A 16179-nucleotide genomic window follows, 5' to 3' on the forward strand; every position below is an offset into this window, starting at 1 on the left:
TTGAGACTGCAGACCCTCCCACAGGGTCGGCACGATGATTTACCCTGTGCTCACTTCAGGAAGGGCTTGGAAGGCTGGGAATAGAAGTTTTAGGTATTATTACAGTGACACAGAAGCAACCTGTAAAGTTGAAAGCACACAAATATCACAGAGCCATTTGGTATTGGGAGGGGCAGAATATACCTAAGTGCCATGTGTTAGCTCCAGGTAGTGGAGCTGTAGTAGTTTAGTCTTTTCCCCTTTTCATTTGTCCATGTCTTCTGGTCTGTCCGTTCTCCCTTCCCTTCCCTTCCCTTCCCTTCCCTTCCCTTCCCTTCCCTTCCCTTCCCTTCCCTTCCCTTCCCTTCCCTCCCCTCCCCTCCCCTCCCCTCCCCTCCCCTCCCCTCCCCTCCCCTCCCCTCCCCTCCCCTCCCCTCCCCTCTTTTTTTCTTTCTTTCTTTTTTTTTTTTTTAAAGGTTTATTTATTTATTATATGTAAGTACACTGTAGCTGTCTTCAGACACTCCAGAAGAGGGTGCCAGATCTTGTTACGGATGGTTGTGAGCCACCATGTGGTTGCTGGGATTTGAACTCTGGACCTTTGGAAGAGCAGTCGGGTGCTCTTACCCACTGAGCCATCTCACCAGCCCCCCCCCTTTTTTTTTTTTTTAAGATTTCTCTTTTTTTCTTTTGATAAAATCTCCCTCTATAACCCATCCTGGCTTTGACCTTGCTATCCTCCTGCCTCAGCCTCTGGAGTGCTAGTATTACAGGTTTGTACCATCCATCACAACTGGCTACTGAGTCATCTTTTTTTTTTTTTTTTTTTAACAGGGTTTCTCTGTATAGCCCTGGCTGTCCTGGGACTCACTTTGTAGACTAGGCTGGCCTCGAACTCAGAAATCCCCCTGCCTCTGCCTCCCGAGTGCTGGGATTAAAGGCGTGTGCCACCACGCCCGTCTATTGAGTCATCTTTAATGAATATTTCATTCTTGTATATTAGAGGCAGATTATTGTTCCCTGCACTATTACAAAAGGGCAGTAAGCTGATTTGCCCTGAAGCCCATGAGTACCTGTGACTTTTGTATTTTGATTTCAGTAGTTAGGAGTATCTATATAATGGGATTGTCTGTCTTCCTTCTTTTCCTCCCTCCCTCCCTCCCTCCCTCCCTCCCTCCCTCCCTCCCTTCCTTTATTCCTTCCTTCCTTCCCTGATCCATGGTGATTATTGGAGGCTGGCTTTGAACTGACCCTCCGTCCCCTGTCTCCTGCTGGATGAGAGGCTCAGGCCATCCTGCCTGGCTGGGCTTTTTTCTTTCTAGACCACGTCTACTTTTGTTCTATACAAGTAATGGGAAGCTTCTGAATGTTCCATCCTTACTGTGCTCTTCTTACTTTATGTACATGGATATTTGTTATATTTTGCTAAGTCCTAAAAATTGATTGTAGTTATTAGAAAGAGGATTAGATGCCTTAAACTTCTCCAAGAAGTATTAATGGCTGCTCTTTGTCTTTCAGGGTCTGGAAAGTCTTACACCATGATGGGCACCGCTGACCAACCTGGATTAATCCCAAGGCTCTGCAGTGGACTCTTTGAACGAACCCAGAAAGAGGAAAATGAAGAACAGAGTTTTAAAGTCGAAGTGTCGTACATGGAGATTTATAATGAAAAAGTCCGAGACCTTCTTGACCCCAAAGGGTAAAATGTGGATGCTTGAGTGCTGTGTCTTTCTGCAAGCAGACATAACAGACTGCGGCTTCACAGAGTTTGTAACTGAACTGTAGTGGAGGATGACCTAGCTCTGCTGTTCATATTTATGTTTATGTGACTTATGTTTACAAGGATCAGCTCCCCACGGCCAGTTCTGGGTCGTTAGAGCTGGGAGAGTGATGATTCAGGTCTGCACTGTGCCATGCTGCCTGTCCTCTCATCACCTAAAACCACAGACAAAACAGGTGACGAAAGTGGTCATTTAGGATGAGTGTGGCTGAGCCTTCAGTGACACAGACTCTTTTTTTTTCTTTCTTTCTTTCTTTTTTTTTAAGGCAATAAATTTTGGATTTCTGTGGTTGGTTTCAGGCCTGAGGGGGAAGCGAGGGGTGAGGTAAATGCAGAGTTTGGAACCTGGTCTTAAAATAATCTGAAAGTCCTCCCTCCCACTTGGGGTAGGAAGTGCCATGACTTCATGGAGTTGACTTTGAAAGAGAACTGCTTCAGAGTACAAGGAGGCCCTCAGAATCCCTTTGTTTACCCTGCAGCCAGGAGGGAAACAAGCAGAGAGAGGTAGCTGAGGAACCTGTGTACTGCAGAGCAGGGACGGAGACGGGCCAGGGGGGAGAGGGAGTGAGGAGCAGTGATTGTGGCTGTGGCTGTGGCTCATGTGAAACCCCATTAACTGGGTCAGAGAGCCATGGGGTTACAGCCCAGGAGGGCATAGTGAGCTGGGTTTGGATCAGGAAGGTGGCCCAGGAAAGATGATATGAGAGGCAGAGAATCCCAGTGAGGCTTAAGCAAGAGCAAACAGATCTCAGTGCCTCACAGCCATCTTTCTTTGGCCAGTATGCCCTTCAAGCTGGGGCTTGAATTGGTACTTGATACGGCTGTCCAAACTTTACCTACTCACTGTTTATCAAGTCATTCTTACAATGGCAGGCACCGTGCAGTTCAGAGAAAGAGCCCATAGTCTGGAGAGAATGAGTTTTGCTAACAAGTTAGAACAGTGTGCAGTCTGCTTTTTGCTTGTGAGGGATGCCAACACAAAATAGAGGGCAAAAGGGAAAGATGGCCTCTCCCAGAGCCCAGAGAGGATTCCACGGAGGTGCCTGGTGGCCCTGTGCTGTAGGAGTTTATCCACTGAGAAGTGAGGTGAGACCAGCCTGTGCCAGCCTGTGGAGGTGTCTGGTTGTCACCCATTTACAGGATGATCAACATTCAGTGCAGCTGGAGGATAGGGTGTGTAGAGCCAAAATGTTATAGCAGGAGGCCAGAGATGGGTTGCCATGACTCAGGTACCCATATTTTGCTCCCTGTACATTTTTTTTTTTTTTTTTTTTTTTTTGGTTTTTCGAGACAGGGTTTCTCTGTGTAGCCCTGGCTGTCCTGGAACTCACTTTGTAGACCAGGCTGGCCTCGAACTCAGAAATCCACCTGCCTCTGCCTCCTGAGTGCTGGGATTAAAGGCGTGCGCCACCACGCCGGGCTTACATTTTTTTTTTTAATTCTGCCTTCAGTGCTTTTCTTGTATTTTGACCTCTGCAAAGACGGCCACTTTCCCTGAGATCTAGCTCAGACCTACACTTCCCAGAAACAGTAAACTGGCTGGCTTCATTGCTTTTCATACCTGATTCACCTAAGTGAACTGGCTTCAGTGCATCAGGTGTGCTTTGTCTTTAGTGCTCTCTTGTTTGTTTGGAGTTACAGAGCTCAGGAGCCAGGTCCTCTTGTTTGTGGTTGAGCAGGTTCCTTGCACCTTCTAGGAGAACTATATAGGGAATGTGTGATGCTATCACACAGTGGCCCACAGGGCTGTTGTGAAGATTGAGAGCATGATATGCTCCAGGTCTCAGAACTTGTAGCACACAGTAAGCACTTAACACATTCTAGCTGTGGGTTTTCCTGCGGAAGTTTCTAGAAGATTAAGAAGAAAAAAAACCCCCTTTTAAATGTAAAAACTTGTATTTATGTGTATACATGTATTTCTGAGTGTAGATCACATTTGCAGTGGAGGTCAGAGGAGGGTATGGAATCCCCTGGAGCTGGAGTTACAGGTAGTTATGAACAGTCTGATGTGTGTACTGAGAGCAGAACTCCAGCCCCCTGCAAGAACAGCAAGCACCCTTAACAGCTGAGCCATCTCTCCAGAGCCTATAAACATTTTTGTTTCTGAAAAGTTAAAATAATGGATTAAAAGTAGTAAATCAGATTTCATTTCACCCAGAGTATTTGAGAAAACTTCATTCTTAAAATTCAAGCACTGACTTTATTAATTCAGTGACTATAATGTATATTAATGAAATCTTGTTTTGCTTGAGACATAATGTGGTAGATATACATTGTTTTTAAGAAAAAGGGGCCAGGAAGGCTGGAGAGATGGCTCAGTGGCTAAAAAAGCACTCCTGCTCTTTCAGAGAACATGGGTTCAATTATTAATATCTACCTGGTGGCTCACATTGTCTGTGACTCCAGATCCAGGGGAAGTCTGTCCTCTCCTGGCCTCTGTGAACACTGTATAAATTGTTCGCAGATGTAGACAAAATACCTGTTCACATAAAAAGGGGCATGGCACTGAGGAGACAGCTTAGGTTGTAAAGTGCTTGCTGTACAAACATGGGGACCTGAGTTGGATTCCTAGAAATCTTTTTTTTTTTTTTTTTTTTTTTTTTTGAGACAGGGTTTCTCTGTGTAGCCCTAGCTGTCCTGGAAACCACTCTGTAGGCCAAGCCTGCCTCTGTCTCCCAAGTGCTGGGATCAAAGATGTGCTTTTTTTTTTAATTTAAAGATTTATTTATTATATGTAAGTACACTGTAGCTGTCTTCAGACACTCCAGAAGAGGGCGCCAGATCTCGTTACGGATGGTTGTGAGCCACCATGTGGTTGCTGGGATTTGAACTCTGGACCTTCGGAAGAGCAGTCGGGTGCTCTTACCCACTGAGCCATCTCACCAGCCCTGTTAGTGCTTTTTTTTTTTTTTTTTTTAAATTGTGTGTGATCTGTGCTCTATGCTTGTAATCCCAGTATTGAGGAGGCAGAGACAGGCATACACCTGAGGCTAAAAGACCAGCTGGCCTAGCCAGTCATCAAGATTAGGTCCCAGTGAGAAACCCTCTCTTAAAAAGTAAGTTGGAAAACATCCAAGGAATGACACCTGAGGTTGACCTCTGGCCTCCATAGGTATACCTGTTCACAGACGTGCCTACACATGCACATATACCCACATACATACACATACACAGTTTTTTTTTTTTTTTTAAGGGAATACTGAAAGGCTAGAAGTTAATAGCAGACTGCATCCTGGTGTACGAGCTGAGCAGCAATCTTGTGCTGTGTCTGCTGGAGCTGAAATCACATAATATTACAGGACCACTTGTCAGCATCTGCATTCATGTACCATTGAACCCAGGATGCTAGAGATTCTGAATCCATTAGAAATACTGAGGTGTGGTCCATATGCTGGAAGACAGGGAAGCTTTTGGGTGGCAGAGCCATTTCCTGGTCTCCCCACTTTGCTGAACTGTTCGTTTACTCATCCAGTACCTCTGCTTCATTCCCATACGGTGGATGGAGTAGATAGGGTTCCAGGTTCTCTGTGACCTGTACTGTCTCCAAGCCCACCCTACCTGTTCTCTCTCTCCAAGCTCAGCTGATACCTTGCAAGTCCTTGTTGGTACCTTACTTTTGTTTCTACTTTGTTAGCCAAGTGTGTTAATTCTCTGAGTGACTCTTAGGTGCCAGGGATTATAGTAAGAACTGTGGACCCCGAAACTATTATTAATACAAGGTATTCTTTTCTTCTAGAGCCCAAAGTCTACTAGGCAAATAAATGGTGATCTCTGGTAGGGATGAGCAGACTCGGAGACAAGGCTATGGGGGGGACAGATTGTAAAAGAGCACGCGTGTTAGATTGAGGAGCATGACCCTTACAGTGTAGCAAAAAACACCACAGAATTTTAAGCACTCTAATTCATTATTTATTTTGAAAAGACAACCCCTCTCTATGGCCAAATGAACACATAGTAAAAAGTACAGATATAAACAAACAAAAAAACTATAATCACTCGGGATTTCACTATTAGTCAGTATTCTTTTTAAAAAATAATTTTTATAAATAGTACTTTCATTTATAGAGTACAGTTTGGGTATTTTGGGATATGTAGACATTATGAAATGACTTCCTGTATCTTTTACCTTAATTGTCATTTTTCTATTTTTATGATGTGGTGTGAACAAATGAGAACCACCCCCAGCAATTTTGAAATAATGATTTACACGATGACTGCTGTAGTCACCATCCTGTTGGTGGGTCTTAGGGTTTACCCCTCCTGACTAAAACTTGGTGCTCTTTAGCCAGTGCCTGGACAGGTGTTCCTGGGATTCGCTCAGAACCCTGAGGGGGCCACAGCTCCATGTGTGCTGGGAGGTTTGGTTTAAAAACCAACAAACGTTTACTTTTTGTATTTGTTGAAACAGTCATACTTTCCCCCTTTCCTCTGGTGTGTCAGTGTGATAACGTGTGCAGACCCCCTTGTTAGGACAACCAGACAAGTTGTAGATAAGATCTCCACTGTGCCTTTAAATCTCTCTTTAAAACAAAGGGAGAGCCCTTTGTTGTCTTTGTATCTTTGTTCACAGCTGAGTTAGGCTTGTGGTTTTTCTTTCTTGTGTAGTTAATACTTACAGAGCTTCTGTTTTGAGGCTGGTTCTGTGATATGACAAGGAGATTGTTGGTATTTATTTGACTCTGCATTCTTTGCAGTAGTAAATAGACTTCCCACGCTTACCCTTTTGAGCGATGTGGTATTTTGCCACATTATCAAGCTTTTCTTCTCAGCAAGGATTTTAAAGTTAGGTTTAAATCTTTGCAGGATCCAGTGATCTGCTCTTCTGTATTAGGGGGTCTCTCTAGAAGTGCGTGTGTGTGTTTCTGTGACGCACAATTGAGTCTTTCTAAAAGTCTCTAATGGACCTTGTCTCTGTCGTGACAGAAGCCGTCAGACGTTGAAAGTGAGAGAGCACAGTGTGTTGGGACCCTACGTGGATGGACTTTCTAAACTGGCTGTCACAAGCTACAAGGTAACAGCATCCTCTCTGTAAGGTGCTTCAATTGACTGCCATTTTGGCTCATTACATTTCTTTATTTTTGGATAGTTATTTAAATTTTATTACTTTGATTTGATGTATGAGTGTTTTGCCTACATGTATGCTTGTGTACTGTCTGTGTGTCTGATGCCCCTGAGGCCAGAAGAGGGCATCAGATCTCCTGGAACTAGAGTTACAGACAGTTTTGTGAGCTGCCATGTGAGTGCTGGGAATGGAACTCAGGTTTTCTGGAGTCATCTCTCTGGTCCTGTGCTACATTTTTAAAATTAAATTTATAATACCAACACTTAATAATTCTCTTTCTACAAAAAACTTCAAAGTGATAATGGGGAATAGTCAGTAAATGCCAGCTACATTCAGTGAGGCCTCTGGATCTTCAGAACTAATGATCCAGAATGGGCTTGGGAAAGTTTTAGAAAATGTTTTGCCTATGTTGATATTTTTGAATCTAATGATTTTGCCTTGAGATTATTTGTTATGTTGAAGTTTTTACTAAATATCATTCTTTTTAATATATCATTCTTTTGTCATAGCAAAACTATGACATGAAAGTTTTCTATATGTTTGGCAACTTTAAGATTGTGTTCAAGCATATACATCATAAAAAAGTAACAGGATTTTCTGTTTCTGTATGGATTACTGCATGTTGTGTTATGCATCCTTAGTGTTTAGGAAAGTACCTGTTGGTGTATGATGGGTGTTTTCAGTATACATATGAATGAATGGATCTAAAACTAAGCAGTCATTTAAACAATGACATAGTCTGACATAGGCACTCCGAGGCTGGTGTCATGGCTCCAAGCTGTTGGGAGGGACGCAGGTCCTTCCCTACTCCACAGGGAGATGCTGTACTATGTGTGCTCTGCTAATGCCTCTTATAGTAGACATATGATGGCGTGTCTGCTTCCACTAAGGAGGGTCACCCAGATGGTCTGCTTTACACTCAAGTTCATCATGTGGCCAGGCTGGGCTGCAGAGACCTGGGAAATACAGCCTCTTATCTCTGCCTCAGCAGACTTAGTGGAAGAGAGATGCCTTCACTGGAAAGAACACTGAGTGGTGGGAGGCAACTGAGCAGCACTTCCACATATTCCATCTCTGCTTCCTCATCTCACACACCCCTGGAGAGGACTTTGCTGTGTGTGTGTATTTATTCATTACTGCTGCGGTGCCAGGCATTAGACCCCGGCCTCGTGCATGCTAAGCAATTGCACTGATCTTGGGCTCCATTCCCAGCGTAGGAGATAATAATTTGTGTTGTAATTAATGAAGCCAAACTCTAATTGCTTCAGTCACTTTTTCAGAGCTTGTAGCTTTTGTGGGGTGAGGGAAAGACAGGATCTCACTGTGCTACCCTGAATGACCTGGGATTGTTGCATAGATGAGGCTGGCCTCAAACTCTTAGAGATCCACTTGCTTTGCTTCCTGAGTGCTGGGACTAAAGGTGTATGGCCTTAGCGCATAGCATTTGGAAAAACTGAGCCAGCCTTGGTGACATAGCCATGTCTTTGCAGCTCTTTAGGAGGCTAAGGCAGTAGGATGGAGAGTTCAAGGCCTGCTTGGGCTACAGAATGAGTTTAACATTCAGCCCGAGCAACATATTTAGGCCCAGTCTCAAACAAACAAACAAACAAACAAACAAATATTGAGCTAAAGATAGCTCAGTGGTAGAGCATTTATGTAGTGTGTCTGAGGCCTTGAGTTCAATTCCCAGAACTGCCTTTCTCCCCGCAAACCATAGCAATTTTTCTAGTATCCCAGCTTTATGCTTTTTTTTTTTAATCGGTAATACCAAACATATACATAATGTGTTTGGGTAAAGGGGTTAAACTCTTATATTTTGTTTTTTATATAATTTGTTTTGGTAATAAGCTTGTATTGCTTTTACAATTAAAGGCATTTATTATTATTGTTTGGCTCTCATCTTATGTCGCTCAGAAGTATTGTGTCTAATGCTGTGCATGGCACACCTGTGATACAGTACTGTGGAAGCAGAGGCAGGAAGATCACAAGATTGAGGCCAGCCTGAGCTATAGAATGAATGTGAGGGCTAGCCTGAGGTACCTTGTAAGATCCTATCTGTGGGTTGAGGGAGTCTAGCTTCTAAACTTGTTTGTGTCAAAGCTGCCATGTGCTTCTGTGTCTGCAGTGAGTGAAGCACTTTAGTTGGCCCTTGAAAATAGTATGGGCTCTTATATTCTTGTGGAAAAACAAAATATAACCTGCAAAAACTTGGGTGCTTGTGAGAGGGGTCATGCTTATTCACAAATAATGAGTAAGTTCCTGTGACCTGTTTTCACTTAGGATATTGAGTCTCTGATGTCTGAGGGCAACAAGTCTCGGACAGTTGCTGCAACCAACATGAATGAGGAAAGTAGCCGTTCCCATGCAGTCTTCAAAATCACCCTGACACATACTCTGTATGATGTGAAGTCTGGGGTGAGTAGCTTCTGAAATGATCATGATTTAGTCCAGTGGCTCTCAACCTTCCTGATGCTGTGACCCTTTAATACAGTTCTTCATGTTGGGGTGACCTCTAACCATAACATTTTTGATGTTACTTCATAACTGTAATTTTGCTACTGTTATGAATTGTAATGTAAATATCTGATATATGATCCTCAAAGGGGTTGTGACCCACAGGCTGAGAATTACTGGTTTAGCCTATTCTCTTTGCTAGCTAAATTGAAGGCCTGATCCAGACTATTGGTCAGGACTCAGGACAGAAGATCCTAGCAGGAACAGAAGCTGCTGTACTGTAGCTACAGCACTGTTGGAATACCCCAAGAGGGTTGGGGTCTATAGCCACTCTAGGAGTCACTCCTAAAACCACAAGGGACACACATAGCTTTATTCAGGAATAAAGAAATTGCTTCTGTCAGTGAAGCTGCCTCTTAGCACCCGGAAGTTGTAGAATGTCCTGAAAACTTAGATTTCATGACTTCCCTGATGGCAGAAAAAAGGCCAAGGAAGACACTTAACTTCTGCTTTCCAGTCTTTAGCAAGAGGGTCTAAAGGAGCAATGTCATATCCTGCGGCCTGGCTGCAAGGGAGTCTTGGACTAGGCATAGTTCCCACTCTCCAGCAAGAGGACAGTGAGGCTGAATTACACAAGCTGCTTGACCTGGCCCAGCCACTTTATACCCAGATGGCTGTTTTCAGTGGAGACACCTTTGCCGGTATCCCTGCTGCTAAACAGCCAAGAGGTCAAGGAGCAGCTTGTGTTAGGGAAGAATGCAATGCCATAGCAATCATTGAATGTGTAGAGCACCCTTTGAGCGTTTGGTTGGAACCTTGTGAAGCTGCTGAGGCCTTTGGCACGTTGAACATCTGCTGGTAGCTCACGTGTTCGCTCTCTCTCTCTCTCTCTCTCTCTCTCTCTCTCTCTCTCTCTCTCTCCATGTGAAGAATGATTTCCCATGTCCATCCCTCAGGACCTCACTCTCAATTATGTGAAGCAAAAGTAACGTGGCGAGGTGCTTCATGCTAGCAGGCTTCTCCTTTGCTGAAAAATAATGTTTTTCCTCCACATCAAGATCAATGTCAAAACCAAAAAGTTCTCTGTCGTTGATTTCCTTTTTAGAGTAAAGCGAAACAAAAAACGTAACATACTAAAGACTTTCTTTTCTTTTATTATTATTATTTTAATTTCTTTAATGTATCTAAGTAAACTATAGTTCTCTTCATGAACACCAGAAGAGGGCATCAGATCCCATTACAGATGGTTGTGAGCCACCATGTGGTTGCTGGGAATTGAACTCAGGACCTCCGGAAGAGCAGCCAGTGCTCTTGATTGCCGAGCCATCTCTCCAGTCCGGACTTTTTTTTTTTTTTTTAAAAACGTAAGTATTTTTGATCTGGGAAGCAAAATATCCCTTTGTAATGTTTATTTATGGAAATGTATAAATGTACTTTTGCAGTGCTGAGAGCAGAACCCAGGGCCTTCTGTACGCCAGATAAACATTCTGCCAAGAGCTACTTTCCCAGCCGATGAGAACAGATTTTAAAGGAAAGTTTCCACAGTGCTTGCATCCATAGCCTCTGACATCGCTGTCTTATGTTCTGTTTTGCTGATGAGGTAAAGCATAAAGCATGTCACATGTTCGATCTGGTGGAAGAAGACACCACTGTCAAAGACCACAGCAAATGTGGAAAAGTTAAGCTGATCAGCTGAATAAGATAAAAGTGTTTAGAAAATGTTTTTGACTTTTTGAACAAATTTGTCACACAAAAGTCGGATTCTTTGTTTTTGTTTTTAATATTAGCCAAGAATGTAAGTATTTTGTCTTGGGCTAACATTTATGAAATTTTAAGCATAGTTTTAAATCATTAAACTTTTTATTTTATAAGCACTTTTGTTTATATCTCTGAAAACTCTACCAATTTCTCCAAAATGTTGCATTTTATAGCATTTTTCCTGAGGTCATCATCTTCTTCCTTGTTTGCTCACTACTGGGTTAGCAAATTGTGTAAGTTTTGTGCTAGGTGGTAGTTTCTGCAGTGTTTAGTGCCAGCACAAAATAATTTTTGCAGTAATGACAGATAGCTTTGGCAAAGGCCGGAGACAATAAGCCATTCAAGGGAGTCAGCCTGTTCTGACCACTCATTAGCCTTGTGTAGCATGTGTTGGTTTTCTCTGCAGACATCTGGAGAGAAAGTGGGCAAGCTGAGCTTAGTGGATTTAGCTGGCAGTGAACGAGCCACGAAAACTGGAGCTGCGGGTGACAGGCTGAAGGAGGGCAGCAACATCAACAAGTAAGCGTTCCAGGATCACATTCTTGAGTCACTCTATGGGGCTGATAGAAAAATGGGGGAACATCTGGGCTTACAGAATAAGATGGTTCTGGAACGATTGAGGCAATGATGAGTAAGCAGTTTGGATATTTTTTCTAGTGTTTTCTATGGCCTAGGCTCATTTTCTCATCTGTGGAGTTGTTTGATGGAACTGGCAAGCACAGCCCTCAGTCAAGTCAGGACTTCTCAACAATGGCCCTATTGACACTGGGCTTAAATGACTCCTTTTCCTGTGGGTGGAGGATGTTGTATATTGCGGAATGTTTGATAGAACCCCTGGTGTCCTCTCACTAAGTGATCCACTGACTCTCTTTTGACCCCCAGTTGTGACAACCCAGTCTCGTCCTTGTGACTTGCTGTTATCCATGGAGCATAGTCATCCTCCACTGGTTCTCGGCTGTGTGAATAGACACTGTGCCAGCCACATTGGGCTGTCCCTTTTAGTCTGCTGTTGTATTTGTCAGTATCTCAGAACCAAGACTTTATGAAGTAGTGTTCCATTTGCCAGCTCCATCACATAGTTTTCCCTCAAGCTAAATCGTTACTTCTTCATGGGTTCAAGTCTTCCCTTTCTTCAGGGCTCCTAGAGATATGAGGTGAGACATTAGCCAGCAGGTGGGAACTACGGAACACTTCTCCAGCACTAGGGTGTGCAGATGTCAGCTTGTTAGCACTTTTGCTCTAATCAGTATTTTACCCTGAACACCCTTCTTGAAGGTGTCTGTTGGTTATATTATTATCTTCACCCTAGTTTTCCAGGTCACATATTTTATCTGCAAAAATGAAAAATAAACAGTGCTAAGTATTTTTATTGTCTCAAGTAGCTCAGATGGCCAGTAGCCTTTGGGAGCTCGGTCTTCAGATCAGACAGCAAAGTGCTGACCACAGCACTCGTTACATGCAGCCAAGGGCACCTGGCTGCTGTCCATCCGTGCAACTAATGTGACATTCGATATGTTCTGGCTTAGATAATTGTGCTTTTTGTTCCATGCAGGTCCCTCACAACCCTGGGTCTGGTTATCTCTGCCCTGGCCGATCAGGGTGCTGGCAAAAACAAAAATAAATTTGTTCCCTATCGGGATTCAGTTCTCACATGGCTGCTTAAGGTGAGTCATTTTCTTTGTCCTTTGTTAGTGTTTTAGTTAGTGATCCTTTTGCTTCAACAAAACACCATGACCAAAAAGCACGTCGGGGAGGAAAGGGTTGATTCGGCTTATACTTCCATATTGCTGTTCATCAACAAAGGATGTCAGGACAGCAACTCAAACAGGGCAGGAACCCGGAGACAGGAGCTGATTCAGAAGCTCTATAGGGGTGCTGCTTACTGAGTGGCTCCTTATAGCTTGCTCAGCTTACTTTCTTACAGAGCTCAGGACATCCAGTCTAGGCATGCCACTGCCCATAGTGTGCTGAGCCCTCTTCCATCAATCACTAATTGAAAACTGCCTAAGAGCTGGACCTCATAGAGATTTCCTCAACTGAGGCTCTTTTCTCTGTTGACTCTTGCTTGTGTCACGTTGACACAAAACCAGCCAGTTTTTAGCATTTTTCAATGGCAGAAAGGAAGAACAAACAGTAGGTTAGTCAATTCTAGGGACCTTGTCTCCATCTGTGTTCAGTTGTATAGCTTTTAGGCTTGTGAACAGTTTCAGTTTTCAGGAGCAAGTGTCAATTTCTTGCTAGTGTATAGCATTCTTGTCCTCCAGAACCTGCATGGGAAGTGGTTGTTGAACACAGAGTGGCCCCTATATATTGAGGGGCAGAAGGATCAAGTGGTGAGGGCACAGTGTGGTCACTCACAGTGTCCCCTGCCTCATGTCCTGCTCTGTTCTGCTCACAGACACCTTTGATTAGCTTGAGCTCATTTTCCGTTTCATTCTCCCCGAGCCTTTGTTTTTTCTACTTTGCAAAGCTTCAGCTAAGTGTAGAGTAGAAACACAGCCACTTCTCCACTGTGGCAAACAATCAAAAGAAATGTGAAAGGAAAACATCCATAAGTGCCCCAAGGGAACACAAGGAAATGGAGACTGTCACCCGTGGTGAGCCAAGAGCACAAAGGGTTACCTTACTAGTGTGTTGGTGATTCCACAAAGGATGGGTCCCCTGGGGTCTTCCTGAAGGTGGTGTGGGAAGTGGACATCAGGCTGGGGATTAGAGCTTGTAATAGGTGACAACTTTGTAAAGGTGTCAGAGTGGAACAAAAACTTTTGCCTTTCTCATACTCTCCATGATTCACTGGAAACAGAGAAGCAGGCACTGGAGATGTGGTACGTTGTTTAGAAGAGTTCTGCTCTTCTAGAGGGCCTCAATACAATGCCCAGAATCCATGTAGCTTAGCTCACAGTTGCCTATAACCCCAGTTCCAAGGGATCTGACACCCTCTTCTGGCTCCTAAAGGGGCTGAACTCACCTGCCGAAAGCTACACATATAATTAGAAACAAGGAAATAACTTTTTGTGTCTGGCGTAGCTTAGTGATGGCTCATTTTCTTTTTTTTTTTTTTTTAAGATTTATTTATTTATTATATGTAAGTTCACTGTAGCTATCGTCAGACACTCCAGAAGAGGGCGCCAGATCTCGTTATGGATGGTTGTGAGCCACCATGTGGTTGCTGGGATTTGAACCTCGGACCTTTGGAAGAGCAGTCGGGTGCTCTTACCCACTGAGCCATCTCACCAGCCCATGGCTCATTTTCTCATTGATAAAAATGTACTGTACTTATTATCTCTTACTATAGTGAAGCAGGGGCCCCAGGGAACTTAGTAAATGTTGGTTGCCACCGTTGACTGAATCACTGTTTAGAGATCAGCCGTTGAAGTACTTTCAAAGGGAAGTACTTTCTCCTGACTATACACACTCAGGATTTTCTCCCTGCACTCACAACAGGGTTTCTCTGTGTAGCCCTGACTGCCCTGAACTCACTCTGTAGATCAGGCTGGCCTCAAAGTCTTCAGAAAGAAAATCTGATAATATTCTTCTTCCTCGGACTTCCAGAGAGGCATTTCAAGTCATGCATAGCCATTCCCTTGATGTGCCTGATTTAAAATCAGAGTCTACATAGTCACTGTGACTTTAGTTAAAACAACAGGCAATCGCCTCTTGTTGGTTCAGTTCAGTTGCTGTCCATAAAGCTGAGCCTGTTACCCCTGTTGATGAATCAGGGGTCAGACAGCCATGTCCATGCGTGGCTGGTTTATGTGAACTGTGCTCTTAGTAAAGATTCATTGAGGCCCTCCATTTGATTTTGCCTGTTTTTGATTGAAAGTAAGGGAAGATGTTTGTAATATGCGAAGAATGAACCAAAGATGTAATTGCAGCTTCTTTGTGATGATTCAGATTAAAACTAAAGCATGTTTGTTCAGTTTCTATTATTTTTTTCTTAAAGGCTTGTATTTCCTGTTTTATATATTTGATGTTTGCACCAAGAGTCTAAGTAGGGGGATCTAAAAACTTTGTCCAGAGCTGTAATGTTTGCCCCTCCACCTCTACCCAGTGCATGGATTCTTGTTTAACTCCTAGTCTACTCCCACCCCACACCTGCTGATTGTCTTTCAGTGTTGGTCTAAGATTAGCACACCCCCAGCAGGACTTCCATTGAGCTCATAAAATGGATTACCTTTAAAGAGATGAATGTGTATATGGATGTACCAGAGGTCATACTTGGTGTTGTCTTCTTTGACTTTTGAGCCAGGGTCTCTTCACTGGGATCCGGGGTTAGGAAGTTAGGCTCAGCTGAGTGGCCAGTGTGCTCCAGTGATCTGCCTGTTTAACTCCCCACTGCTGAGATTACAGTCCTCTGCCACCACACCAGGATTTTTATGTAGATGCTTGGGAGTGAAGCATACTTGATGTTTATCAAATGTCTGAATGTGGATCTCCTAACTCCAAGTGTGGCTATGAGTGCCTAGCTCCTACTTTGTGAGCTCTGACCCCACTTTTATTCTTTGTTTCTTAGTTTTTGAGACAGGGTAGTTTTGAGTCTGTATAGTTTGGCTGTCCTGGAACTCACTGTGTAGACCAGGCTGTCTTTGAACTCACAGCAATCTGCCTGCCTTTGCCTCCTGAGTGCTAGGATTAAAGGCTTGCACCACCACTCCCTGGCCCACTTTTAATTTTTTTTTTTAAGATTTATTTATGTATTATGTACACAGTGTTCTGCCTGCATATATGCTTGTATGACAGAAGAGGGTGCTAGACCTCACTATATAGATTGTGAGTCACCATGTAGTTGCTGGGAATTGAACTCAAGACCTCTGGAAGAGCTGTCAGTGCTCTTAACCTCCGAGCCATCTCTCCAGCCCCCACTTTTATTCTTAATGTCAATTCTCTAGTGGATGTCATGTGGATCTCTCACTGAGCTGACAACCATTTCCCTTGGACCTTCTTTGTCCAATCCACTCTTCTGTTTCCAAATTCACAAGAACTTTAAGTCTTTTTAGTAACTGTCCTCCAGGCCCTTAGAATCAAGGCCAAGTTCTTTAATGAATGGCTTCAAAGGCCCTTCCCAGCTGACCTCTCGTCCTAGCTGTGCTCTCTGGCTTTGTAGGCTCTAGGCGAGTGAAGATGGCTGTCGTGCGTTAGCGTTTTA

At 43.6% G+C, this 16179-nt stretch overlaps 1 protein-coding gene across 3 annotated transcripts in view; it reads left to right on the forward strand.

The window, feature by feature from the left end:
• Positions 1 to 16179, forward strand: part of Kif13b (kinesin family member 13B) — a 159051-nt gene that overhangs the window by 61850 nt on the left and 81022 nt on the right. For all 3 annotated transcript variants that reach the window (XM_021181269.2, XM_021181270.2, XM_029469046.2), the window contains exons 6-10: positions 1498 to 1678; positions 6683 to 6770; positions 9102 to 9236; positions 11440 to 11552; positions 12586 to 12697. In XM_021181269.2, the coding sequence (XP_021036928.1) occupies positions 1498 to 1678; positions 6683 to 6770; positions 9102 to 9236; positions 11440 to 11552; positions 12586 to 12697 (629 nt within the window). The remainder of the gene's footprint in view (positions 1 to 1497; positions 1679 to 6682; positions 6771 to 9101; positions 9237 to 11439; positions 11553 to 12585; positions 12698 to 16179) is intronic.

Source organism: Mus caroli, unplaced genomic scaffold (genome assembly GCF_978045245.1).
Source record: "Mus caroli unplaced genomic scaffold, Mus_caroli_1 scaffold_12, whole genome shotgun sequence".
Classification (NCBI taxonomy): Eukaryota; Metazoa; Chordata; class Mammalia; order Rodentia; family Muridae; genus Mus; species Mus caroli.